The sequence below is a fragment of the Synchiropus splendidus genome, chromosome 16 (genome assembly GCF_027744825.2).
Source record: "Synchiropus splendidus isolate RoL2022-P1 chromosome 16, RoL_Sspl_1.0, whole genome shotgun sequence".
In the NCBI taxonomy this organism is placed as follows: domain Eukaryota; kingdom Metazoa; phylum Chordata; class Actinopteri; order Syngnathiformes; family Callionymidae; genus Synchiropus; species Synchiropus splendidus.
Genome location: NC_071349.1, coordinates 14,543,071 through 14,569,725, shown reverse-complemented (window position 1 = coordinate 14,569,725; position 26,655 = coordinate 14,543,071). Strand labels below are relative to the sequence as shown.

The window sequence follows — 26,655 nt, the reverse complement described above, 5'->3', positions numbered from 1 at the left end:
TCGGCTAACGTTGACACTACATCCCATAATAGCAGGTTGAAAAATGAAAGCCTTTAGAAGGCGTCAACCTGAATCCTGAAAGCACAAGTTGTGTTCTCATCAGATGTTTCAGTAATCGCACTGGAACACAACACTATCAGTACAGGAAGCTTCCTGTAGAGGAGGGGTAACTGACGGATTATACTTCAGTTCTAAGAAAAACATATCGCCAGCATCAGAGACATGGTTTATTGAAGCAGCATCCCAGAGAAAGTACTCAGCAGAACTTAAAAAAAAGAAGAGCGAAGAGGGATCAACTCGGACAGTGTTGGATTAGTAAGAGACAGGACAGGAAGTAGTATTGACAAGCCAACGCCGCAGCAGCGTTGACGCACACACACATATATATGCTGAATTGGCTGTTACAGGTGTATAGTGAGGTCTACAAATTTCAGCTAAAAGTCACTGTAAGAAAAAAAACGTCAGTCGTTGGCCTCTTAAATAATAAGTTTAAAATGGGACGTACAAAAGTCTCAGTGAACACGGGAAAAACACCGGGCTTCACTTGGACGTCTTCATGAAGTAGCGTTCGGCTCGCAGCTCTTCAAAGCAGAACTCCGTGACGCCGTTGAGCAGCAGCTCTCTGCAGTACTCGCTCTTGTCTGACGCGTGTTCCTGTTCGGAGCTGCGGTGCCTCTGAAGCCGCTGCAGATGAGACTCCTCCTTGCCGGGTTTGCGCGCAGATAAGACTCTGTTCACTGCAGGGTTGATCTTGCACGGCGTCCTGAGGAAAAGCGTTGCGCCAGTTAGAGGAAGCATAAGATTCTGTCCATACACTGCACACACTACAGTGTAATAATACAATCTGTGACACAGATACTTCTGATGGTTCATTTTACTGTTGTGTTTATAAAAGAGGTGGGATTATTAATTATGATTTAACTAATTAAATAGTACAGTTGTCTCTCCAGACAACAGGGAACCTTAGTAAGTGCAGGAGTTCCTGGTCCACTGATCCCACTGATGCACAAGACACGTGGCAGCTAGGATGATAACAACAACAACAAACATGGAGGAATCCCTGAACAAAAGCAAACAAAAGCATCTGTTTGCTTTTGTTCAGGGATGTTTTTCGCTACACAATGGCCAGGGTTTCCACTACTCTGAATGGACTTGACATTCTTATAACATTGAAGTTCTTATACAAATATTTTCAAGACATGAAAAGAGCTTTAGTATAGTGGAGATGAGTGAAAGAGCAGTGGCAGTGGGTCAAAAATAAATCTCTGATTATGTCACAAGGGTTTGGAAATGTGTCATGAAAAAGGTTACAGTTGTTACTCACATGGCGGGCGGCGGGTCCGACTCGTCCTCGAACAGCTGGAAGGTCGGTTCTGGAGGTGTCGGTTTTGTAAGGCAATGTCCATGTTTGGACTTGACTGGCATCTGGAAGAGACGGACTCAGTCACACTGTTCCCTGTAACACCGCGGAGTGTAGCGTCGTACCTTGACGTCGCACCACTTTTCCACTTTCTGCAGGTTTTCCTTTGGCTTCCGCTCAGGCGGGGCGCCCCAGGGCTCTGGTTTATGCTCGGGCGTAGCAGAACTTTCAGCCTTGTTCTCGTCGAAGATGAGAAACTTGTTAGCGCCGCCTCTGTCAGGCGGCCTTGCTTGCATCTGCAGGCCTCTTGGTTTTTCTAAAGCAGACACAACAGCAGCTACATTACACAAGGCAAGATGATCACATTTTTTTCTCAACAGAATTGCCTGTATATTTGCCTTTTTATATAATCGGCTGATGAATATAGGAAATTCCATGCGATCGCGGCCCGATGAGGTGGAAATTTCAGATCAAATTGAAATGCTGGTCCACTTACGTTTGACTACAGCGCCGGTTCTGTTGATGGGAGCGACGGCTTTTCCCATCCCTCTACCTCTCAGCTCATTGAAAGCAAGCCTCTCCGGCTCCTCTTCATCGGAGTCTGCAGCTACGTTGTCCAGTTCCATGGTCACCTGTCGAACAATGCGCGACTGCAGAGCCCTGCCCAAGAAAAGGCCTTCGGTAAACACACTCTTCACACACACAGGGCGTCACATCGACACAGCTTACATGTGAAACTGTTGGAGTTTGTCACGAGGCTGCGCAAAGTTCTTGATGCCTTCCTGGTAAATCTGATCCGCTTCCCTCCGCATGCCCTGAATCTCGTATATTTCAGACCAGGCGATGTAGAAGGAAGAGCACAGTACTCCGATGCCCTGAGCTTGCATGTACCTGAACATGCTCAGCTGATCAGTGCTAATATTCGCCTGAACACAAAAGTTTTGTTTTCAAAAGTTCACTCATATCATCAGTCATTTACAAGAAAAAAAAACACCTTACAAATTTGATCCAGAGGTCAACATATCGGGGGTCGTTGTAGTACTTCTTCTCCTCAGTAAACTTGGTCACAGCTTGCTCCAGCAGCGTGGACAGGCTGCTCTCTTTCCCACCCCAAGGAAACGCTTGCTCTGTCCATTTTATGTATCTGTCAAAACACAACTATTGAACAGCGCCACCTGCTACAGAGCTCAAAGGTTTTGGGGTTAGTCTGCACTGAACTTTCTCTCTTATCGTTTCCTATGTATGGTCACATTCTTTTTTTTAATTCATGTTTTTAAGGACATTTTTTTAAGAAAAATGGTGACACTCACCGATACCAAACGTCAAGTGGATCATCGCCTTCATACATTCGCAGCTCTGCTTCAAAAGCCCTGTTATCGGAGACATTAGAAGTAAATGGAAACAGAAGGTCATCAGTCAAATTGTGTCGGGATGGTTTATCCATACTTCCTCTGTTGGTCGACGGCGGTGCTGACGCCCTCTTGCTGCTGAGCGAGAGCCAGCTGGATGGCAGCCATGCTCCGTCCCTGCCTCAGTGGCTGAATGTTCTCCTTGCACAGCTCCCACTCAACGCTGGCCTCTTCCATTGTGAATAACTTTGATACCTTCAAAAAGAAACTGGATTTTAGAAACTTTGCTTGAGTTCAAGAGTATTATAGCTGTCAGTTACACACAACACTGGTGCTTTAAATGCAGTTAGCAGTTGTATTCAGTGCCCAGTGTATCGCAACATATCCTGATCACCAAACCAAATTGATGGGGAAATGACAGACTCTGATATTTATTGTTTAAACAAAGCAATAGTGTAGAAGAAGCTTAAATCAATGGCATATTGAACACATGTCAGGCTACAGGTTTAAATGGCTAGTACAGAATGACAAAACACGTTTGTTTAAAATGCAGTGTTAGTGTGGGCACAATATCAAATAGTAACAAATTAGAAAATGACATCTCTGCAGAACTCACTGCTGCTATAGAGTATGCACTTGTGCATATGCAAACAAGTATAATAATATTAGATATGTACGCGTACAAGATGAGCTAGGTAGCTTGCCATTAGCAAAAATGCTAACGTCCAGGCTTAAACATTGCGCTGCACCGCTCCTTTAAATGAAGGCATTGATGACTAGATGCTGACTTTAATGCTTTTCAATATAATATGGTCCGTTTACCCCACAGAGCGGCCGTTTGTTGTCGTTTCTGGTGAACGGTAAGACACACTCGAAGACGTTCGTTGGCTCAGCGTTTTGAACGGGGACCGCCGTAGGGATTTTGAGGAAACTGATTGGCTGAATGCAAAAACGGGAAACTACGTCACGTCGCCACTACAGTTTCCGGTGTTCTTCCTGTTTTGGTTGTCGCTCTTGGTAGGTGGGAAGCTGCTCCACTTCAAGACTAGATGGACATGTTAATGGTTAATATTGCCATTTGTCATCACCGCTTTTGCTAAATCGGCGAATGTAGCCATGGACAGCCGCTGTTATTGCTGCGCGACCAAATTTAGCCTCTTCAAAAAGGAGGTAAGAGCTGCCTGGAAGCACATGGCTGTGTAACGACGGGGTTTAAAGCAGCTGAGAATGACGTGTTTTCTTCCAGCTCGGCTGTAAGAATTGCGGCCGCTCCTTCTGCGCCAACTGCTTGACCCTCAGTGCTGTTGTGCCTCGCTGTGGCAACACTCAGCAGAAGGTCTGCAAGCAATGCCACTCCAATCTCACCGGGTAAAACACCGACCCATTCATTGTACATAGCTCAATAAGCTCCACTAACTTTCCTTGTTTTTCGTCTTTTTCCAAGTGGTGGTCCGTCAGATTCTGGTGGCAGATGGTCACCTCCAGAAAACTACAAAAAGTACGTTCATTTAAGTCTTATATTATTTGTTGTCGATCCTCCGTCATGGGTAAATCAAACTGCGTGTATGTTTTGATTTGGTTCAAATTGTAAATTGGGGATCAAAATATAAAACAATAGCACAACATTATACCTCAAATTCAACTATATTCCTTCTTTATCAACGTTTGCAATGTTTTTGAAAATCAAAATAAGATTAGAATTTGCTCAAACTGTGACAAGAATGCAGAATGAAATAGAAATCCACGCCAGTGTATAATGTGACTTTCCACAGACGTGTTGCTGCCTATGAAGCCAAACAGCATGGGGCAGCATCACAGCCTGCTGCACCAGGTGCCGGCAGAAGCCTGAAAGGTCCTCCTCCAAGCAAAAACATGACCAAAGCAGATCAGGTCATTGCAGAAAGACTCCAAAAACTTAAGGAAGATACGAAGCCAAGTAATGCAGCGACACATCTGACACTTTTTACTTATTTATGCATTTTTTTACTCATGACTCTCTATTGTCTTGAACAGAGTCTGTACCATCCGAGAGAGAGATTGAGTCGAGACTTGCTGCTTTGAAAGCGCCAACTAAACCGGTGCCCTCGACATCAGAAATGGAGGACCGCCTAGCGGCTTTAAGGGGTCAAGCCCCGCCCTCACATGCGCCCCCACCTGTGAGCCAAAGCCTCAAACATACGCTCAGAAATACCAGGAACGTGGCCACAAAATGTCAAATGAATGTAAGAAATAAATACAGCTCACTTTTTAGGTGCATCAGCCTCCGGACCGCAGAACTCAGACTGAACAAGCAAATGATCTTTTGGCTCAGCTGTCAGAAGAGGTGGCCATTGATGAGCAACACACAAACCCCAACTCCAGTAAGATACTTTTCATGAATATACAACAAGTGTAGCTGTGATCTGTGGACTGGTACGACTGAAGAGGCTGTAATATCATGGTTTATTTCCCCCACAGGTGCAAACGGTCTTATGAATGACCTGAATAAAGGAGAACAGAGATCTTCAGAGGATAACTTGGAGGAGAACCAGAGTGAGAGCAAGGACCTGGAGGCTGAGAAGCAGCGTTTGGTCAATGAGGCCATCAGGGATCTGAAACAAGCCCAACACACTCAGGATCAGATCCTTGATGTAGCCAAGAGGCTGGCGCAGCTGAGAGGACAGGACCCTGAGACAGGTGCGCGGCTCTCCAGACCACATTATTGAATCTAAACATCTAGAATCTGAATCTATATTCTTGAGTTTCATATCATATCTATCTTTGAAGTTACAACAACAACAACGTATTGTGAAGTAAAAATAAAGATAGAAAAATAATTTCTTTGGCCATGGGGAGTGTCTTGCTCAGGGACACAGAGGCACAAGTCCAACATAAGTAGGATGAAACCTTTCAGTCACAGAGTGTCCACGCTATCCTCTGAGTTATACTGATAAATAACATTACATGACAGCATAAACTTTCATGGCACTCTGCAGCACCACAGCTGTAGGGTTCCTGGTTCAAATTCTGAGTGAGACAACCTGTGGGAGGTTAGATTCCTCTGTGTCAAGCTCTCTTGTAAGTCTATGACCTCCATTGCGTCTATTATTAATGGCCACTACAAGTCCCACAATGCACTGCAACAGGTGAAGCTTTTATGTAACAGTTAACCCGTGGATCCTGTTGCAGAACTATATAGACGCAACTGTGTGTCAAAGCCAGTTTCAACTGAAGTTACCAGTCTAATGTTTACTGTTTCTAGTTACCCTGGATGACTTCAAGCAGCCTGACAGCGATGAGGAGACGGAGGAGGAGGCCGTGCTGAGAGTGTTGAAACAGGTTGGGCTTCAATGATCAACAGAGAACCCGCACTAAATTAAATTTTATATGGCTGTGTCACATCATTTTTTATTTATTTTCTTCCTCTCATGCCTCTTTGAGAGTTGTATTTTTAATGGTTTGTTTATATGTTGCAGCTCTCAGAAGAAGCTGCTCTAGATGAAGCCAGCGGCTACAACATCCCATTTGTGGAACCCAGCGGACCCCAAAACAAGGAGAAGAAGTCATCAAAGAAGAAGCAGGTGCTGAACAAAACGTGTGATTTATTTGAAATATTGTTTTACATTTGCTTTGAATTGTTTGTTTTCGGATAGACTCCCCCTCCTGCAGCTGCGCCGCCCTCAGACAGTGACGATGAGGAGCTTCCTTGGTGCTGCATCTGTGACGAAGATGCCGTCCTGCGATGTCACTCCTGCGACGGAGACCTGTTCTGCAAACGCTGCTTCAGGTTCGTAGCATCACCATCGCCCACCCTCCTTTCTTTTTCCTCCTCGGAGCAGATCCAACCGCCTGTCGTTTGGAATGCAAGCCACGACCCAGAAAAGGCTGCTGCCATACTGCTGAGCAGCATGAGTATAAAGTATTTAGCCTGATAAATTATCCAGCCGCTTCATCTCTGCAGGGAGGTCCACGATGAGTTCGACAGAAAGGAGCATCGCACCGCCAGCTACACAGCGCCCAAGAAGAAGAAGAAAAAGAAGAAGACGTGAGCACCAGACTCAAGGACTTTCTCTTTACACCTGCCTTCATCAGAAAGTGACTTCAAGCTGAACTAACTTGTGTCACGATACTTAATCCTCAATCCAAAAATGAACTGACCTGGTATCGAGTTGCTGATTGTGCAGCTTTTTCATAGAGTTTTTCGTTGTAGCTGCAAGCGTAAGGTATCATGGTGGTAGTGGCTGCTCTTCTAATGCCAGATGTTTCTCTCCAACCATCACTGTAACACCGTAAATCCAGATGAGAACATGAGTGACGGTGGAAAAAGGTGGCTAACAGGAAGCTGTGGGTCTTAAATAAAGACTTAAAATGTACCTGTGTCAGGGTCTTAAGGGTCATTCTGATACGGTCAGACCCGCTAAAACATGGCGCGGGTTGCTTCATAGCAGAAAAATAACTAAAATAATGAAAATAAAATAATTGTCATGTTTAAAAGGGAATTTTGCTTAAATATAATAATATTGCTTAAGATAAGATCTATTATATATATTTTTTATTGTGCATCAAAAAGCTTCAATAAATAATAAAACTGTGGAAATAAAGCATCATATTAGTTGAGAAGTTTAAATCTGGTTCAAAATAAATAAACTGAAACATCATAAAGTCATAAAAAGTACAAATCCATATTTGAAAATATGGATTTCCCCCATTAGATTTTATTTATTGTGTTGTCACTAAATATTATTTTATATTTGTCTTCATTTATAATTTTGTGAAATATATATATATATATATATATATATATATATATATATATATATATATATATATATATATATATATATATATATATATATATATATATATATATATATATTTATTTATTTATTTATTTATTTTTAAGGATTGACTCACCAAAAATAACTAAAGCTCAGCGAACCTGACTGAAGTTACTTGGACCATCCTTTCAATGTTGAGCTGTAAATCACGGTTGAGGAACAGCGCCCTCTGATGGAGACATGTGGAAGCAAGGGCAAAAGAGCCAACACTTAAAAAGGACTCAAGATAAACTTTCATTAAGAACATGTCCCTCTCAGGCGTGACGTTGTTTATTCATGCATCATCAAAAACAGTGCCTCTAAACAAGTTCACCTTCTTGCCGTGGGTTTTAGGTTCCAGCCATCGCTGTGTCTCTCAGTTCTGCTGTGAAGTTTCCTGTTGTTTGTGTTTGAATAACTGGGCTGAGGTCGTGTCTCTCACCCTGTGTAACCCTGTGCTGGGCGTCTTCCAGGGGCTTCAGGTGAAAACAAAAATCCACAGCACAAACAGTGACGACGCCGTCGGTCATCTCGAGCGCCGGCTCATCGCCGACTAGGCAGGAGGTAATTACCCTCCTCTCTCGGGGGAGCTTGTTCCATTAAGCTTCACATGGAAGTCGGTAATGTGTTTGCCTTTCTGGCGCTGTCGTGTGCCGACCGCAGTCAGGAAATGGAGGAGGATAATGGACACCTGCTTAATGGAACTTCCTGTCGCAGATTTTTGCTTTGTTTAGTCCAGATATGTCAACATCTCTGAGAGATCCGGCCGCCATTGCTCCCCGGATGTTCACTTCCCGACCTCCTCCTCGGTTCTGTTGGCGCCTCGCAGGTGGAACCGGATCACGTTACTCAGCAATTGATTCTCCCATTTTATTTACTCAACAGTTTAAGCCGTCGATATCAAGCTTGCCAGGCTGCCATCAATCCTGTTCACTGTCTGTGGTTGGCTTTCCAGATTCATGGGAAGCTGCAAGCGGAGCCTTCGCTCACGGACGACACGATCCTGAAAAGGTTCCCTTTTATTGACTGAACAAAAATATCTGTACATAAATAGGCAAAAACATGGAGTCCTACACAACATAAGGAGACATGTCGGGTTGTTTATCGTGTCCAAGTCCTTCAAATCAAATAAAGTCGTACAAAAATGGGTGGGGAGCTGGCTACTGCGGCGTGAGACTGACCAGTGGGGAGGGGTGCAGGGGTCGTCTCTCTCTCTCTCTCTCTCTGAAGTGGGAAGCGCTCGCACACACAGACACACACACCACTGCTGCACGTCGACTCGCTGACTTATTTGACCTGGAGTTACTTCTTCAAGGGCCCGGACAGTTTGCGTAGACCCTTTATCCTGTAGAGCAGCCCGTTGATGAATTCCTGTGGGAGACAAAGACAGACCCCTGAGTCTGGTCCTGGCCTCGCACCATGGTCTCCTCAGCTCAACACTGGCTTTTTTCACTGGAAGGAAAAGAAACGAGTCTCACCTCTTTTGGCTTTCCACATTCCTGCAGCAACTCCTGAGAAGGAAAGAGAGAAAGGCTACTAAAACATGGCACGGGATGCTTCACAACAGAAAAATAAATACAATATTTTTGTAGTGTTTAAAAGGGAATTTTGATTAAATATTATGACATTGCTAAAGATAAGATCTATTGGAACATATTGGAACATTAGTTTGTTTTTTTTTTATTGCGCATCAATAAATAATAAACCATATGTGGAAATAAAAGATCATACCACAATACCATTTTTTTTTTTTTTTTTTTTTTTTTTTAAATTCAAATATTGTCTGCACTGTTGACGAGGATCCGACCTGTAGCCGAGTCCTCTGTCCCTCGTCTGTCAGCTCCAGGAGCTCGTCGATGTCGATCTCTAACTCGGGAATGTCTTCCTCCTGCACGCACACGCACACGCACACACACACATACATGTTCAGAATCGGAGCGTGATCGATTTAATGTGCGCAACTGAGCGCGTCCGTCGCTATCGGAGTTGAGATTTGACCCAAATGTTACGCAACATGTGATTCATTTTATCACAGAAATCCTAGTCATCATCACGATGTTGAGATACTGACGGATTGAAGTGAAATATTAACTCAGAGAGTAAGATGGAGTCCGGCCCCGGGCGCCAGTTCATCTCAGGACCAACCGGCAAAAAATAGTCACTACATAAAAATCATACGAGATCATGTTGTGAATGTAGATATTTTTAAATGTTTTTTTTGTTTGTTTGTTTTTGTTTTAAGTTTGGTGATTATGTGTAAAATAAGTTGATATAACCCACATTATTTATTATTTTAAACGTCTTCATAAAAAATGGAAATTTATGTATATATATATATATATATATATATATATATATATAATAGTTCTATTTTTGATGAATATTATGTGTAAAATAAGTTAATATAACCCAATTTTTATTTATTATTATTTTTAAACATCTGCATAAATGATGGAGATTATATATATATATATATATATATATATATATATATATATATATATATATATTTATTATATATTATATAGTTATATTTTTTAATGAAATTCAAAGTTATATTTTTGGTGATTATGTGTAAAATAAACGATTATAAGCCATTTTTTTTATTTATTATTATTTTTAACATCTTAATAAAAAACAGAAATGTATATTTTTTAATAAAATTCAAAGTTATATTTTTGATGAATATTATGTGTAACATAAGTTAATATGAGCCACATTATTTTTATTATTATTTAAAACATCTTCATTAAAAAAGGAAACATTTTTAAATGAAATTAAAAGTTCTAGTTTTGGTGAATATTATGTGCAAAATAAGTTAATATAACCCACATTTTTCATTTGTTATTGTTTTAAACACATTTAAACATTTTAAATACAACATAAAAACTGGAAATTTAAGTAGAAATATGTGATATATAAACATTTTTAACAGAAATTTAAATTCCCTTTTAGGTTTTTGTGAACTCGCTCAGCTGCAGGTCAGCGGGTCCCAACAGTGTCTCGCAGACATCAGCAGAATCCGTACTGGCCGCCAGTATGAATTAGAGCGGGCACTGGGGAGCGTGAAGGAGGGTCCATCCCCGCTCCACTCAGCACTTCCACATCGATTTGCTCCCCCCTCGTCCAGGAGCCGAGCGGCACCACAATGAAACTCAGGCGGCGGAAAATATGAGCGCTGAGAAGGAGGCTGTCGAATGTGAGCGTGAAGCTGCTGACTGCAAATATTTCTGGGCTTCCCTTCAGAGCCCTCACTACTGTGCTGCTAGTCCACACACGAGGTCCATGTTATGACCTTGTAGGTCGCACAGATGCAGGTGATCTGTGCCTGTGCTCCCTTCAAGTGATCGTCCCGGTTTTTCTTAGTGATGTGTTCAGTAGTCTTGGTCGTTTTTTCGCTGGTGGCCTCAGAGTCACATGACTAATGAGGAGGAAAGAAGCAGTGGAAACATTTCTTCTTCCAAAATGAACAACAGTCAATGCTACATGATGAACGCTTCCATAAGTCACCATCTTCTCTCACGCCTCTGTCATGTGAGGTCGCCGGGGCTACAGCTGCAGAAAGGTCCGAACTTCTCCCTCGCTGGGAGAGACACGATCGCGACTGAGAATCTGCCTCTGCCTCTCGGCCTCCACCCAGTCGAACCCTTTACTGTTGCCGAGGAGATATTCACGCATCTATCGTCCTCTTCAGTCACCAACATCAACCTATTAATAACCATTGACAAAAACATATCTCATGGATGACAGTGCTGATGACCTCCACCCCCGAAACGTCACTAAAATCCGAGTGTTTTTCCATGATGTCAGACGGCGAACTGCGCCTCTGAAGTGGAAGCAGAAATATTTGTTGACACAGATTTCACAATCCATGAATATGAAAAGTCTCAGCGGACCTTGGCATCAATTACAAAGTCAGTGGAAGCGAGCACTTGCCTCCTGACTCGTCCATTTTTTATCGCAGATTCGTATTTATGGAGGCGCTTTTTTTTGGCCCTGGTGAGTGAATTGCAGAGAAATATTGAGGTTCTGATCTGAGCAAGTTTTGACACCAAAAATTTTTTTGGTGGCTTTACACAAAGACCCTTTTTTGGGAGGGAAAATGTCACACAGACTTAAAGATGAGGATGGTGGATGTTAGGTACCTCAGTTTAACAGAAGATTTAAAAGTGCTTGCTCAGCACTTAAAAGTGTTCAGATGACTCCTTTGTTGGCGATGCCCACAGCATCTGAAATACTATACATAGCTGGTGAACCCATGAGTTGGTTTATCTTCCTCTCTTGGTGAAAAAGAGCTGAGCCAAAAGGCTCTTATATTAACCCTTTATTTGGGTGGGGGGTGTGCGTGAAAGAACAAGCGCAATTGTCTTGGTTTTGTGACACTAGCGCCCCCACAAGGTTGGAATAAATTAAGGCTGTTTATCTATTCAGAGTCTAGGAGGGTTCCTTCAGTTCCTGTGAGTCTCCTCCCCAAACCTCTGACTCAAGAATTGAAGAATAGAAGATTCCCTCCATTCTAGTTCTTTTTTCTGGGTCGCAGGGGCAGCAGCCGAGGTAAAGAGGCCCAGACCTGTCCATGGCCTCTCACGTCAGAGGAGCAGCTCTTCAGAGCCTTCCGCCAATGTGTGGTGGACTTTTGTCTTCACTTCCACGTTCACATTAACTCGCTTTCTCGGTTAGCCGTGCAGCATCTTTAGCATGTGATAGTGAGGATGTTCAGCCCTGTGTCGGACTTGTCAGGCCCCACTTCTGCTGAAACACAAACACACACTCGCGCATTTGCCTGATCACACAGCGGCAGGGCAGAAAAAGTCGGAGAACGAGACATGTGTGAGGCGTTTACTCAGTCTGTGGTCAATATTGAGCCTCCTCACCTCCATCTACAACTGATGAAGAGTAAATACACCATGCTAATGCAGGTTGAATATTGAGGCCTGTTTGTTGTGCGTTCCACACTCAACTCTATTAGAAGTTAAGAGTAAAAATGTAATTTAAATGAATGTAATACCATAGTTGTGAGTGGAGAAACTAAATAAACAGTACAATAATAAATTAAAAAGCCAAATATATCTATTATTTAGCATTAAAATGTTAAAAATTATGCATTGATTTACTCATATTATAAAATACGGCAATAATGAAAATATAAATATTGAAGTAAAGTGAGATATTGGAGAAAATATAATAATATATATATTTTTAGGGGTATTATTTAAGATATTAGTCTTTAAACGAATGAAATATCATGAATATAGGCGTTAAAATGTGATTCATAATTCATATTTATCTTCCCTCACAGTCACAAAAATGTGCATTCGGCAGTAGACGTGGCCAAAACAGAGTAGAGCAGAGGAGCGTTCGTATGAATTAGAGCCGCAGCTAAATAATTCAGCCGGCGGCGCAGGGGACCGTTGGTAAATGCTTCCATGCGGAAGACTCGTAGCAGCAACAGAGAAAACCGTCCTTTGAACGAATGCAAAATTCATGAGGACCCGCGCACGTGGACCGGGCCCCCGTTTCGTCTTCCGCATGAACCGACGATGCAAATGTGTTGGACGGAAGGAAGTCTGTTTTTACAGGGAAATGCTCTTTATTTAAATTTACAGACAAGAAGAACACAAATGTGGTGCGCCAGGCAAAACAGAGGTTTGCCTCTGACTGACGTTCTGTCTCTAGGAGAAGCCTCAGTCGCTGTGATTCTCAACCGGCGGGTCGGGACCGAAAAGTGGGTCGCGAGGCCTCTTTCTGTGGGCTTCTTTCCAGGCTGAAAATGATCAGCTTTTATTTTATTAAATTATTACTAAGCTGTTGTGTTGGCAACAGTATAGATAACCCTTTAATAAAGGTAATAAACACCCACAGATCGTGTTATGAACCATCCAAGATGCTAATAATTAATCTGTTATGATTAAATAATATGCTGCTTTTACACGTACGTGTCAGCAGTTGACTCGTATGCGTTTCCTTGTATAATAAATCCTTGACCAAAACTACTTTCAGGTGTCCATTCTGGGGGTGAAACCTGCTGAAAACCAGTGCTCCATTTACTCCTTGCTGACCTGGATGAATGAAAACAAACCCAGGAGACGGTGGAAGGGAGTGACTCACAGTCTCCCGGGTCACCACTGGAACAAAGCCGCCATCCAAGAACACTGAGAGGAGCAGCAAAGGTCATGGAAGGAAACACGGCAGTGTCTTCATCTCCATCACCAACATCCTCCTCCCTAACTTCCCTCTGAGGCACTTGTTTAGTCTATTTCCTCACCTTTCTGTTCTAAAAACGGTCAAATCTAGCAAGCACTCAGCTTCAAACCCTGGATTCTGTCTCCAGCCACAGACTGTTGTCATCTCTGCACCGTCCTGAGGAAACACAGCCGCTGCTGTGCCGCCTCCTGTGGAGACATCTGTTGCCATGGTAGCCTCCCTGTGACATAATTGGATTGTATCTGGAGTGGTGTTTCCGTGAATCGGAGGGTGTGTTTGTTGTCCCGAGATGTTTTTCAAATAGCATTTAAAATGATCTTCTGCGGTAACAGCTCGGAGAGCTGATACGCTTCCTCTGGCGCTGGCCAGCAGGGAGTCAAGGGCTGGTGTTGCCCCGGACCTCCAGCTGTGCCACTTGAGTTTAGTGCAGCCAGCCATTAATATGCTGCAAAAACAAGTCCATCAATTCGACCTTAGTCTGCAATGAGGATGAATTCTCATGATCTTGGAGCGTGGATCTTAGAAAAGGGACGTCCTCATAGCTCCTCTGATGCGAAGGCAAAGCTTCAGGGTGATGATCCAACCTGAGGATGCAGGTCCGACCCATTCACACCGGATTGGACATCCAAGCCTTCAAAGGTACGTGACTGATAACTGAGGCAAGGCCTAGATATTTAGCTGCCATGTTTAAGGCAACGTTATAGGGACAGGTCCAAACAAGGCCATGAAACACCATGGTGTCAAGCTGAAACACATAAACACAACAACCTCCGGCAGTGGAAAAATGAGGACTTCAAGAGGTGCTCTGGTGACAGTGATTTCTCTTCCAACCAAAGCAAGAGTTTCACCAGCCAAAGCTAAGCCGGAACCTACGCCACGTGAGCAAAGGACTGGGATGTGAAGGGGTCTCCAACCCTCCACAGAAAACCATCCCACCAGCTGCGACGGCCTGATAACACAGGAGTCTGCAGCCTCACTTATGCTGAGCCCAAATGTGATTTCATCTGGCCGCCCCTCCCGCTGCATGTGTGTGTGTGTGTGTGTCCATCCTACCTCGCAGTCAAACAGCAGGTGCAGCTGCTCGTCGATCCACTCCTCGATGTCCAGCCTCCGCTGCAGGTCCTTGCGGTTGTACTTGACCGTCAGCTTGCCGATCCTGCGCCGGCCCGGCTCATCCGTTTTGTCCACCGACTGAAACATCACCCTGGACTGGGTGTTTGGTTCTGACGCCATGGCTGCCACGGCCTCAGGAGGACGGAGGGAGCGCGCTCACAGAGAGGGAGAGAGAGAGAGAGATGTGCCGCGCAGGTTCTGAGCTGTGGCTTTCCTCTGCCTTCAGATGTCCGTTTCAGCAAGCAAGTCCCAGGAGCTGGTCGGTCGAACACTGCCTCTGGTTCTCTGCCTGTTCTCGCTCACCTCCTTCCTCTCTCGCTCGCTCTTGCTCTCCACCCACAGGCTGCACAGTCAGGAGGATGGTAATGAGATATGGCTTGGTGTGTGAGTGTGTGTGTGTTTTATGTCGGCCACAACAGAAGGGAGCAAAGGTCAATGACTGCAATAAAATCTGTCGGGAGGGTCAGAGGGCAGTGAAGTCGCTCGACTGTAGCCTGATATTCAGGATTGAATCTACATCATCGGAAGTCTGTTTTAAACAACTAAAAATGGTTTCATCTGAACCACCGTTGTAAAATGTGTTGAGTTATCACGGTCATATTGTTTTCTCAGTCACATTGAAGAATCAATTCCATGGAGAAACGTACTCCCAGCAGATATTTTTGATCAGCTCTTACTTGTCACTCCAGTGTCGTATGGTTGGCTGAAGATTTGAAGGCTTTCAAAACAAGCCTGAGCAGCCAAAGGTTGGTGACTACTACTAGTATTCTAGACTTCTGTGGCCCAATAGCACAGGAATACCTTAAATGTTGTGGACAAACACCGGGGCTGGTGAGAACCTGCCTTTGTGGCATCAAAACGGAGTTGAACCCAGAGACATGAAAGATATAAAAGGTTCATTTTAATAGGGCAAGGACGTGTTTAGGAAAACAAAAACAATGAGGTGACAACACAAAGGCACCAGGGGATCATGGCCAATGAGTCTTTCATTGGATGGAAGTACCAGGTGATGGAGGAGGGTATGAAGAGGATGCTAAGCTAAGGTGACTGGATGTGGCAACAAGCAGAAGATGAAAACCATCATTTGGGTTGACCCAAGAAAATAGCAAGACTCTCACGGCACATGCCGCTGGCAAGACACTTCCTAGGTGGCACTAAAGAAGAGTGAGAAATTCATGAGAGCGAACTGTTCCGGTGTTAGATTAGCACAGGCCTAAAGATGGTTGAGGTTAGGGTTTAGGTCTAGATCTTAGAATTCAGGGTGTAGTTTGAGGTGAGGATTAAGTTGGCTAAAGCTAAGTTTCAGACAAGACACAATGAAACCACTATAGCATAAAAAACTAGAGGCTTTCAAAGAAGAAAGGGCTCCAGACTGAGAAGGAAGCGGTAGGACCGGTCTAGAGACTCATTTCCGTTGTACACTTGATCTTGAACAACAAGAGTTTGGTCCCGCTGAGGGGTGATACAAAACACCAGATGAAGTTATTAAACCAGTAACATTTCTGCAATCTCAAAAACAGAGCCTGTGTATGCTCGCGTTACCATATGAATAATGTTGTTTTGTGTCTGGTTTTGACATGAACTTCCAGTCAGGGGCCGTGGTTGCACTCCACCTGCTGCCCGTTACAAACTCTGAATTATTGAGAAGTCCCTGCATCTCTCCTTTCCAGTCCAACAAATTCATTCATCTCACGTTCCACTGCTTGGTTCTGCACCGCTGGGTCGACCCACTAACACCTACCTGAGACCAGTGACAGGCCCTCTCGCCTCTGAGGCGCCATGTGTTTTAGCAGAGCACCTGTTGGACAAACATGTCAGTCGTGCCTGTGTCTGGAATTCTCTCACAAGACAAGTCATCACTTCCTGTCAACACAACCCAAAGAATGACTCAAAGAATGAATCAGCACTTGTCAGGACTTTACAGTCCAGCTTGATTTCGCAAGTTTCAGTGATTCACTCATTTAGTTGTAATATTTAGCGCTGAAAATAGGTCATAAAAATGTGGCTGTAATAATTGTATTCAGCATTTTATTCAGTAGATAGAGTTAGAGCGCCATCTTTCGGATACATTCATACAGTCGTCGCAAACTAGCGATTAAATCCGAAGTGATGTTCTTTTTTATTTCACTCCTTGTAACATTCTATAAATAAATACCATTTAGTATTCTCCTAGTCACATTATATCGCCAAAAAATCGCATGAATATAATGAAATGTTAGTTAGTAATGTGAGGAAATTAAACATTTTTAATTTGTTTGCTTTATCATGTTATTTATTTGTTGTGGTTTTCCATTTACTGTGTTTCTCTATTTCCTAAATATCACACTCGGATGAGTCACTTACTGTTTCGTTTTCTCGTAAAACTCTGGTTTAGAATTTTGTGCTGCACTATTTTGAGATCAACTTACGCGGCACCGTTGATTTTATTGGATTTATTCATTGAGAGGAATCGTGTCCGACATCCCGTCAAGCGCTTTCGCAAGTATCGTGCGGAAATATCAAGGTATCAAGGAGGTTTCGCTTCGCCTCCGTCACTCCCAAATAGGGAGTGGCATCCTGGTGGAATTTCACTTCCTGTTTCTCAGGTGAGTCATTTTGGTGGCAGGTTGTTTCGTGCGTGTGTGTGGATTGTTTGGCCTCAAACGAGATTAACTCACTTTTGGAAGCTACCGCGTCGCACCAGGTCAGCTCGGTTTATTTGTTCGCGGTGCTGTTTCAGTGTTTCCAGCGGTTTGTTTTCCCCATTGAGCGGCCGAATCACACCTTGCCTGTCGCTTCCAGCTCCGACCGCAACTGAAGGAGAAATCCAAAAATGAATTTAGCCTTCAGGGGACTTTCATTGCTTCTGCTGCTCTGGAACTCTGTTGAGGGACAAGAATCCGGAGACGACTGTTTGGCGAATTTCAAACACGGACGGGATGATTTCGTGCTGGACGCGGATGAGTCGGTGAAGGACGGCGCGACGTTCCTGTCCTCCCCGCCGCTGACGCGGGTCAGAGACTGCGTGGTGGCCTGCTGCAAAGACGCGCGCTGCAACGTCGCCTTCATGGAGCGAGGCAGCGAGGAAGGGCTCGTCTCGTCCTGCTTCTTATTCGACTGCCTGTACAAGAAGAAGTACGCCTGTCGCTTCGTCAGGAAGAAGGGTTACCTCAACTACATCATGGACTCCCTGTACGACAACTACATGGCGGTGGACCTCCCCCCGAGTAAGACCTGGCTCTCCTCCTTCAATATTCGTAGAAATTGTTTTAGTTCAATAACAAGTCAGTCTCGTTTGATTCTTTTTTTTTTTGCTTTGTAAAATGTCTAGTGTTTGTTTAGAAAATTGGAGCTCTGTTTAAGGTGTCAAACGCAAGGCCCGGGGGCCAAAGCGAGCCACCTCTTAACTGTAAACTCACAAATAGAATTTTAGACATCAGTAGTACCCACTTCTCTGAGTTCAGTTTTCACCGCAATAGTGGGCCACATACTGTTATTGAACTAGCTGAGCTAATTTACCAACGACTGTTTTGAAAAATAAATCTAGGCAGGATGATCCTGGCGGTAGCCTGAGCTAAATCCAGCCTGTACTTGAAGTGTTCTTTGCATATTGGCTTTAAGTGTTGTGTGAGTAGATGTTTTCCCTGAGTGTAGTGAAGCCCCAGATTAAGCGCAGAAGTATCCAGCTAGCATGTTCACACACGCCAACATGTCATTAAATCCCCAGGAGTGGTCTTCCACTTGCGTTGGAGCTGCCGTGTCATTCTTTTATTGCTGTCTTTGCAGAAGAATCCGACCGACCGCCGGTGGCTGACGGCGGCCTGGACCGTGTGGTGCAGCCGCAGGATTCCGTCACGCTGAACGGCATCGAGAGCAAGGACGATAACGGGATCGTCGCCTACACGTGGCTGATGCTGACGGACTACCGTCACGCCATCATCACAGTGAGCGTCCGCGCTTGTAGTTTTGTCACCCTCAGTGTGATGTGATGCCACATAATGTCATTTGTTTGGTGTCGTAGAAAACCAACTTTGCTGACCAGATTATTGTGTCTAATCTGACATCTGGGATATACAAGTTCCAGCTGACGGTAACGGACACGGTCGGGCAATCGGACTCGACCAAAGTCACCGTCCTGGTCCTCACACCGGAGCAGTCTGAGCGTACGTACCCTTGCCTTTAATCTGAACAAAGATAAAAGGCCTTTAATCTGTTTCTTTAGATTAAAAAGATCAAAGGCATTCGGTTACTTTCAGTGAATACCTGTGTGACCTGAGTTTTTACCCTTTGAATTGCTGAACTGTGTGTGATATTGTGCGGTTAGCTACCTTCCTTGGGCATCCTTGGCTAAGCTCCTAAAACATAGCTCCAAAAAATAGTAATAGACTAACATGAACATTAACAGCTACTTTACTTTTCTTCAGGCCAAGTCCATGAGATGTTTTTGTGGCTCAGCCAAATGGTGGTCATGATGCAACTGACTGGTGTAGTTCAAGTGTTAGCTCAGCTTGAGTTTCTACATGACTCACAATTGAATATGTTGACGTTTCCTCTGACTTATTCTTGTCTGACGTTCAACACAACCTGGACCCGTGCCGGGCTTTAATTTCTTCCCGTCTTCGTCACAGGATCTGCCTCAGAGTTCTTGCTTAACTTGTCAGAACTTGCTGTCTTAACTTCCGGATGTACAACGTGATCTTAGTTCAGATATTTTGGTTCCATGGAAGAAACTGTTTTTGTTTTGTTGCAGTGGTGTCGCAATGTCTTCACCATGTTGCGAATGGTTTCTGTGGGTTTGTTCGTGTTCTTGAGACCAGGTGTAAAATCTGTAGTTCACAGTAGAAAGGTCATGCTTCTGCAGTGTCTATCATGACAGTTCAATGTCATCTGTGGCTTCACTTGTCCCTCCTTATAAGCATTTCGACTTGAGAAACTTATTAATACTAGTTCTGTTTATGGAACTGCAACACTTGTGGCCAGAAAGTTCCACTTTCAGAGGTTAGTTTGGTGTTTTTTGTGTGACTTGTGCAGTTTGTTTTTTTAAGGAACCAGGACACATAACTGGAAATGTGTATTCAAAGCAAGTCTTGCCATGTGATTTCAGCATCAGTGGTGGAACTAGCTTTTTAGACCTGACTTCATCATTAAATAATATTCCCTGGATGAGTAACAGACAAGAAGGGTCAGTGTTTCCAGGTGGGAGGGACGATGGGTCCTTTCTGTGTGCCGTGCTCTGTGTGTTTGGCACTCTGGTTTCCTCTTACAACTCTACACTGTAGACTGAAATGGAGTGAGCAATTGTCTCAGGTTTTCTAGCCTAAAACTGAAGATCTAACGCCCTAATATTATACATACCCCCCAAAAGACACCCTAGTTTTTCCACTGTTTTGAATGTGATCACACGTCGCCCCCCCACCGGACGTGGCAGGACTATTTGGATCACAGGGGGGATCTGAAGGCCACAATAAACTTACCTTATGTTAATTATTGAATGTGGTGGATTGTGAGCAACACGTTCACACTGTTACATGTTGACCAATGTTGACACAGAACTCAGTCGAATAGTTTCCCCTATCTTGGCACTTCCTGGCGAAGGAAAGGCCCATAAGTCGAGCTCATGTTTTTATGAGGGAGAGGTAGGAAGTGGAGTTTCAAGGGCCTTTTAGACGGTCTCCATAGCTTAACCTTTACCCCAACCACTGTTTTTTTTTTATTTTTCAACCCATTGTACAGTCCGGTGAAGCGTGGCCCACGGGGTCAGGAAGTGAAACGGGAAGGGAAGGGAAAGGTTTCCTTCATTTAACTGGAAGCCTGACCTCTGAGTCACCCTGGAACGCCAAAGTCCACTTGACAGTCAATATGTGACGCCTTATGGGTGTGAATGTGTTGATGTGTGAGGGCTGCTTAAAGAGGGTGAGCGTGACGACAACACTTGACTTGCATCCTTGCTGTTTAGCTGGCAAACTGTTTTGATGTCATAGTTGTTCTGCTGTCTGAAGTTAGAAATCCCAATTTGGAATCATTTTGTGGCGCTGTATTCGTGACACACTCAAGAGTCAGGACTTTGAACTGCCTGCTTCTTCTTCTGTTTGACATCAGATGTGGCTTTGATGGCCTCATTCTCTAGTTCAAGAACTTAAAAATCACATTCTTGTATTTTAATTTTTGGTGTCATGCCTTGGTGTGATGGTCCGACACACTTGAGCATTGTAGTGTCCAACTCATGATAAATGGCGCCAAAACAAAGCCGATGTCCAAAACAAATCTCTCTTCCTGTTTAATCTGATCTGTTGCTTTTTTCCTCCTTTGTGTCTTTACCTCCCCTTCAGCCGTCTTCTCCTCCCCCGACTCCCCGAAAACCTGTTGATCTGGTTTGAGCGGCAGTTACACAAACAGCACTGCAAGTCCTGGACTTAAAACCATTGATCTAAAGTGATTTAATCGTCCACGTCTTTGGCACGGCCGACTTCAGTGGAACCTTTGATAACAAAGCCAAGAGCGTGGAAGCAAACTACTATAGTAGTGTTATTCATTGTTTACTTCCTGGACCGCTGGAATGTGGAGTGGGATCTGCTCCGACAAGGTTGTTACGTCACATCATACTGTTGTTTCTGTAACTAGACGGGTTAATGACGGTTAATAGTTCTGGTCGTCTCTGTCTGTGTTGTGTGTCCTTTCATGTGTCAGAGCAGACACTGCTTCATTTGTTCAGGAGGCTGTTGGGGACAACCAAAAAAAGCTCCAGATGGAGATCTGGTGTTTCTTTTGAGTCTGTTTTTATCGGTCAGATATCGGCTTTAGCTGTGTTTTATCGGTCAGATATCGGCTTTAGCTGTGTGTTATCGGTCAGATATCGGCTTTAGCTGTGTGTTATCGGTCAGATATCGGCTTCAGCTGTGGGCATTTCCCATCCGGGGGTTGCCAGAGCAATCCTCCAGCTTCACCTTATGGCATCTTCGTCTTATCAGACAGAACTTTCCAAAATGACCTCATCACATCACGAGTACAAGAGGACAAAAGCTTGTCAAGTTATCTGGACATGACAGTGGTGGGATCCATGTCAGTTTCCTGTCGCGACTCCCAACAAAACAAATTGTGAAAGCTTTGTGTCTTGACTGTGAATGGAATAGTCTCCGGGGAGCGCCGCGCCTCTCACCTGGATCCAGCAGGGATTGTCCGCGACCTAGTTCTGCATGTCAAATGGAAGATGAAAATGGATTCAGGCTTACAGAGGCCGCCAGTATATGTCGCAGAAGCGTCCATTTTCAAGCCATACTAGGCTGTAAAATCATGTTTTCAGACCATTGTATAAAATCTTGAGTCATTAAGTAAAGCTAAGCGATGCTAACATGTTTGTTTTCTCATATTTGTTTGGCTGACACTTGGTCCCTTGCCTCTCCAGACCACTGCATGGCCCCGATGAAGGTTGGCCCGTGCCGTGGCTCCTTCCCTCGCTGGCACTACAACGCTGCCTCCGAGAAATGCGAAGAGTTCATTTTCGGCGGCTGCAAGAAGAATCTCAACAACTATCTGTCCAAGGAGGAGTGCAGCAACGCTTGCTATGGCAACGGTACCTTTCCTTCCTTTGAGGCTTTTCGTCACGTTTTTCCAGGTGGTAAATTCTCCTGTTTGCCTACAGAGAAACGAGGGACGGGAAGAAGCCTGCCAAACCCACAGCCTCAGCGTAAGTTCAGTTTGACCGGTGCCGGGCTGTTGGTGAACGTCTGTAGTCATGTGCTTTGTTGGTCTGCAGAGGAGAAGTGTGGGGCTCCGTGTACGCCGCTGCAGTTCTCCTGCGCCAACGGCTGCTGCCTGGATCCGGGCCTGGAGTGTGACACCGTACCGCAGTGCAGCGACGGCTCGGACGAGCTCAAGTGTGAAGACTGTGAGCAGATGTTTTTACTCTCTCGATCGGTGTTTTTCAACTTTTTTGAAAAAAAAAACGTTCCTGTAGAAAGCTACTGACACTCTGCTATTTTGGCATGTTATTTGCAGAATATTTGTTTGTTTAAAAGTGTTTGCAGAAAGGGGCGGGCAATATGGGAAAAATACATTATATAAATCCAACAAGTTCCATCCAAGAAATGTGTTGTTTCTGCATCAGCAGCTACACCTGGCTTAGCATCGTGCGATAGAGCGAAAAAAACAAAACTGAGGTCTTGACCCCTTCATAAACAAAAGTTCTCCACGTGGGCTCGCGTCTGACTGGTTCTCACGCCAGTGCCGGTCGCTGGCTCCCTCGTCACCATGGCGACGATCACAAGGCACGCTCCCCTCCTCAGTACCCAGGTGGTTCTTATCAGGACCAGCTCAGGAGAAGATGGTACTTTGCAGCCTCCTCCATCTGACCTTTGACCCTCTAAGGAGTTACAGTGTCTGCTCAGGCCTCCAGTGTCTGCTTCACTCCCTCAATTTTGCAGCACCTGTAACTCTCTTTCTCACGCACACTGAGCCACACGCCCTCATTCAGCATTCCTCCATCTGTAAATAATTTATTTATTAGTAGCACAAGCAATATTAATACTGTATAATAAAATTCCCATTACAGTAAGCTCTGTTAACTCTGCGTCGTGGGTCCGACAAGGAACACTCCATCATTCCGTCGTGAAGGTGCGTGGTCAAGTTGGAGGCACATCAGGTTTAAAAACGGCCCGTGAAGGTGCACATTTGACCGGCTTCTTCACTGTGTGTGTGGGAAGAGGAGCATTGCACGCAACACTGCGAGTGATGGACGAGTAGCGTCAGCAAAGATCTGTAGTGTATAGAAAGAATGTGAGTGAATCCATGTGATCTCCTCGCACATGTAGATAGTCCACACTTAAATGTAGTATATCTTCCACCTCCATCTCTGGACACATTGGGTGAAACATAAGAGAAAAATATCCAAAATATATACATAACTAACAAGGACAAGATGAACCTAAAAAGATTAAATGTAATTTAGAGTATTAAGAAGTGTTTATATGCCATGAAACCTGTTGAAATATTTCATTTCAAATGTGCTCAATTTGAATATAAATCAACATAACTTTGGACACAATGTTCAACATAAAAAGACAATTTATGTCAAAGTATATGTTCAATATTCCTTCAATGTATTGTGAGGAACAAGAAAAACACACAAAAATGGCCAGTGAAAAGAAGAAAATCTTTAAACAAGAACATGCTATATTTACTGCTGAAGTGGTGGTGGGGACTAAAAGAGGAGAACAAAACATATCAGTTATAGTTTTTGTCCGACTCTTCGTCCAACATCGCCACCTAGTGTCCGCTTCAGTTACTGAACGATTCCTAACGCTCCTGTTGTGTCTCCACCAGTGGACAACAATCTGCAGATCCTGCTGAAGATCGCCATCGACGAGCAGAAAGGTCATTGTCTAACCGGACTGCGTGACTCATGAACGCTCCACCAGCCTGAGCTTCTGGTGTCTCACTCTGGTGTCTCACTGTGGTGTCTCACTCTGGTGTCTCACTGTGGTGTCTCACTGTGGTGTCTCGCTCTGGTGTCCACAGTGCGCTGCACGGAGCCGCCCGTCACCGGGACCTGCCGCGACAGTCTCAGCAAGTGGTACTACAACCCGCTGGATCAGGAGTGCTTCCTCTTCAACTACGGCGGCTGTCAAGGCAGCGAGAACAGATTCGACAACAAGGAGTCCTGCACAAAGACCTGCCGCGGAGTCACAGGTGGGTTTGGCTCTTGGAGGTCATGTTTGTACCAACAACAAGCGTCCAGACTGTCGGCGCTGCCAGACAACAGCTTCAAGGTCAGCTTTGCCTAGTCTTAATACCATGTTACATTTATATAGGTTTATATAGGTTCACGTGTGCCACCGGACAATCTTTTCTGTTACGTTTTATTCTGAGTCACGGATGTTGTAAAAAAAAAAAAAATTATAATAATCCTGTTGCAACTTGCATTTGTTTTTTTTTTTCTACTTCATTTTTTTTATATATATATATATATATATATATATATGTTTTTTTTTAATCTGCATCCTTCCATTGCAGAGAAAGATGTGTTCGCAAGGAAGGCTGAGTTTGAGCGCCAGGAGGCTGAAAGTGAGACGGGTGAGTTTCATTTCACTCGTTGAGTTATGCTGCAATTCAAAATTGAAAATAAAAAAAAAACAAATAAAGTAAAATAAATAAAATTTAAATTCAATACTGAGGGACTAGGAGAACATAATATTCTTTGCATTAAAAAGAACTGTGCCGAGCTAGTTGCTTTGGTCCGCAGAGCTGACTCTTGACCCTGTTCTCTCCAGGTATCATCGCCATCGCCGCGCTCCTGGGCGCCGCCATCTTGATTCTGCTCATCGTCCTGGTCTACTGCTTCATGAAGGGCAAGAGGAAGTCGGCGCAGCACCACCGCGTGCCACTCAACAGCGCCCCTGTCACTTCGCTGGAGGACAGAGAGCGTCTGGTCTACAACAGCACCACCAAACCCATCTGACCCGGTCGCCGGCGGAGACACGGCGCCGAGGTTATTTCCTTTATGAACTGTGAGCAGAAGGCACATACGGAAAGATGTGACGTTTTTATAACGACCTTTTTTTAGTTCCTTTTTAGTTTCATTTTAACACCTGGGTTTTTTGTGTGAATACGTTTCACTTTTACTGCTCACTTCATTGTTACTCGTCCTGGGTCACACACACACACACACTCTCACACACTCATTCCACTGTAAATATTCTCTAAAGGTGAGCTTTTCATGAGACGGCTGTTTGCTGCGGTGACCAAGCCTGTGAAGTGTGTCTTTTATAAGCTGTTTTATCAACCCTGAATAAAGGCTTGTACATATAACCTGCAAAGCTTCGTGTTGTTGCGGCTGTGAACAATTGTACTGAATAAAAAAATACCTACTTAAGTGTCTTTGAGTTGTCACGTTCTACTCTCTAAGCCACGGCCATGTGCTTGGGTTAAACAAAACTGAACAGGGATTGAATCCTGTGAGAAACACCCTAGTCTCAACTCAAGTGGCTTCATGCACGCTCGCATTCAAACTTCATATGAAATTGTAGCTTGCAAAAAAACACCACAGTGGTACCTCAGTTTTCATTGGAGTTCGACATATTGATGTTTAAAACCTGGACCGTGGTAGAGTATCACAGGGGAGGTGCTCGCTCTCACTCCAGGGTTTGATGTCCTGTTGTGGGCTGGAGCTGGGACAGGGATGAGGCGAGTCTGGGACAGAGCGTGACTTGGTTTATGACTTTGTCACAGCCAAACTGCACAGAAGCGCACATTCAGAGCTGGACACGCACCGGGCACCTCTTCACTTCTGGAGAGACGTCACTCACTCAACCCCTCCCACATGCAGCGGCCACACACATAGAGGAACAGCCACCTGCAGCAGACACTCTACATTCACTCCTCCAAAAGACTATTTCAAGGCTTGGAACGCATTAGTTCTTTTTCCATTCATTGTAATGGGAAAAATCCATTCAGATTTCGAACAAATCGCTTCTCGAACGGCCGCCTGGAACGGACTGTGGTCGAGAACCGAGGTACCACTGTATTACATCATTTCCAGTCATTCTTACCCTGAAAATTCAAATCGGATGTCTAGCAAACTGAAGAGTAATTTAGCTATTTAATAGTGAAGTAAATAGTAAATTACATGACAAACATAGTCTAAACTTTTAGCTCCTCATTGACTACCATTCATTTATTTCTCTAGAGTTCTCTCGCACAACCGACTCAATTATTACAAAAAAATGGAGACATTTTTTGGTTCAATTTGCGAGCGATTTTTGAAGGATAAAATCACTTGAAAAAATAAACCTGCCGCTCATCGACTTCCTACCGAGCGAGGTGATCACGTGACTGGGCCCAGACGATTAAATGGAGGGCA

General features: G+C 44.2%; 4 protein-coding genes across 5 annotated transcripts; 2 read left to right on the top strand and 2 right to left on the bottom strand.

Moving 5' to 3' along the window:
* Positions 1-223: 223 nt before the first annotated feature.
* On the bottom strand, positions 224-3,637 carry bub1bb (BUB1 mitotic checkpoint serine/threonine kinase Bb). Its single transcript, XM_053845730.1, has 9 exons — positions 3,532-3,637; positions 2,807-2,964; positions 2,671-2,730; positions 2,360-2,504; positions 2,090-2,286; positions 1,857-2,020; positions 1,486-1,676; positions 1,325-1,425; positions 224-763 (listed from the first exon to the last, which is right to left on the bottom strand). The coding sequence occupies exons 2-9, from the start codon at positions 2,944-2,946 to the stop codon at positions 541-543; spliced, it is 1,221 nt and encodes a 406-aa protein (XP_053701705.1). The 5' UTR covers positions 2,947-2,964; positions 3,532-3,637; the 3' UTR covers positions 224-540.
* Positions 3,569-8,577, top strand: zfyve19 (zinc finger, FYVE domain containing 19). The gene is made up of 12 exons (XM_053845729.1): positions 3,569-3,879; positions 3,956-4,077; positions 4,154-4,207; positions 4,482-4,645; positions 4,723-4,865; positions 4,961-5,069; positions 5,167-5,385; positions 5,951-6,027; positions 6,165-6,269; positions 6,342-6,475; positions 6,650-6,733; positions 7,979-8,577. Exons 1-12 carry the CDS (start codon positions 3,826-3,828, stop codon positions 7,989-7,991), a joined length of 1,278 nt encoding a protein of 425 aa, XP_053701704.1. The 5' UTR covers positions 3,569-3,825; the 3' UTR covers positions 7,992-8,577.
* Positions 7,673-16,773, bottom strand: ppp1r14d (protein phosphatase 1 regulatory inhibitor subunit 14D). Of its 2 annotated transcripts, none has more exons than XM_053845732.1 (5): positions 16,564-16,773; positions 14,763-15,165; positions 9,313-9,393; positions 8,984-9,016; positions 7,673-8,876 (listed from the first exon to the last, which is right to left on the bottom strand). In XM_053845732.1, exons 2-5 carry the CDS (start codon positions 14,940-14,942, stop codon positions 8,808-8,810), a joined length of 363 nt encoding a protein of 120 aa, XP_053701707.1. In that variant the 5' UTR covers positions 14,943-15,165; positions 16,564-16,773; the 3' UTR covers positions 7,673-8,807. The 2 variants fall into 2 exon arrangements, with proteins under 2 accessions (XP_053701707.1, XP_053701706.1); XM_053845731.1 differs by lacking the exon at positions 16,564-16,773 and adding an exon at positions 15,500-15,656.
* Positions 16,774-17,405: 632 nt separating this feature from the next.
* On the top strand, positions 17,406-25,673 carry spint1a (serine peptidase inhibitor, Kunitz type 1 a). Its single transcript, XM_053846046.1, has 11 exons — positions 17,406-17,505; positions 17,604-18,028; positions 18,588-18,745; positions 18,823-18,964; positions 22,204-22,371; positions 22,441-22,485; positions 22,555-22,686; positions 24,120-24,170; positions 24,315-24,485; positions 24,810-24,869; positions 25,067-25,673. Exons 2-11 carry the CDS (start codon positions 17,635-17,637, stop codon positions 25,252-25,254), a joined length of 1,509 nt encoding a protein of 502 aa, XP_053702021.1. The 5' UTR covers positions 17,406-17,505; positions 17,604-17,634; the 3' UTR covers positions 25,255-25,673.
* Positions 25,674-26,655: the final 982 nt, after the last annotated feature.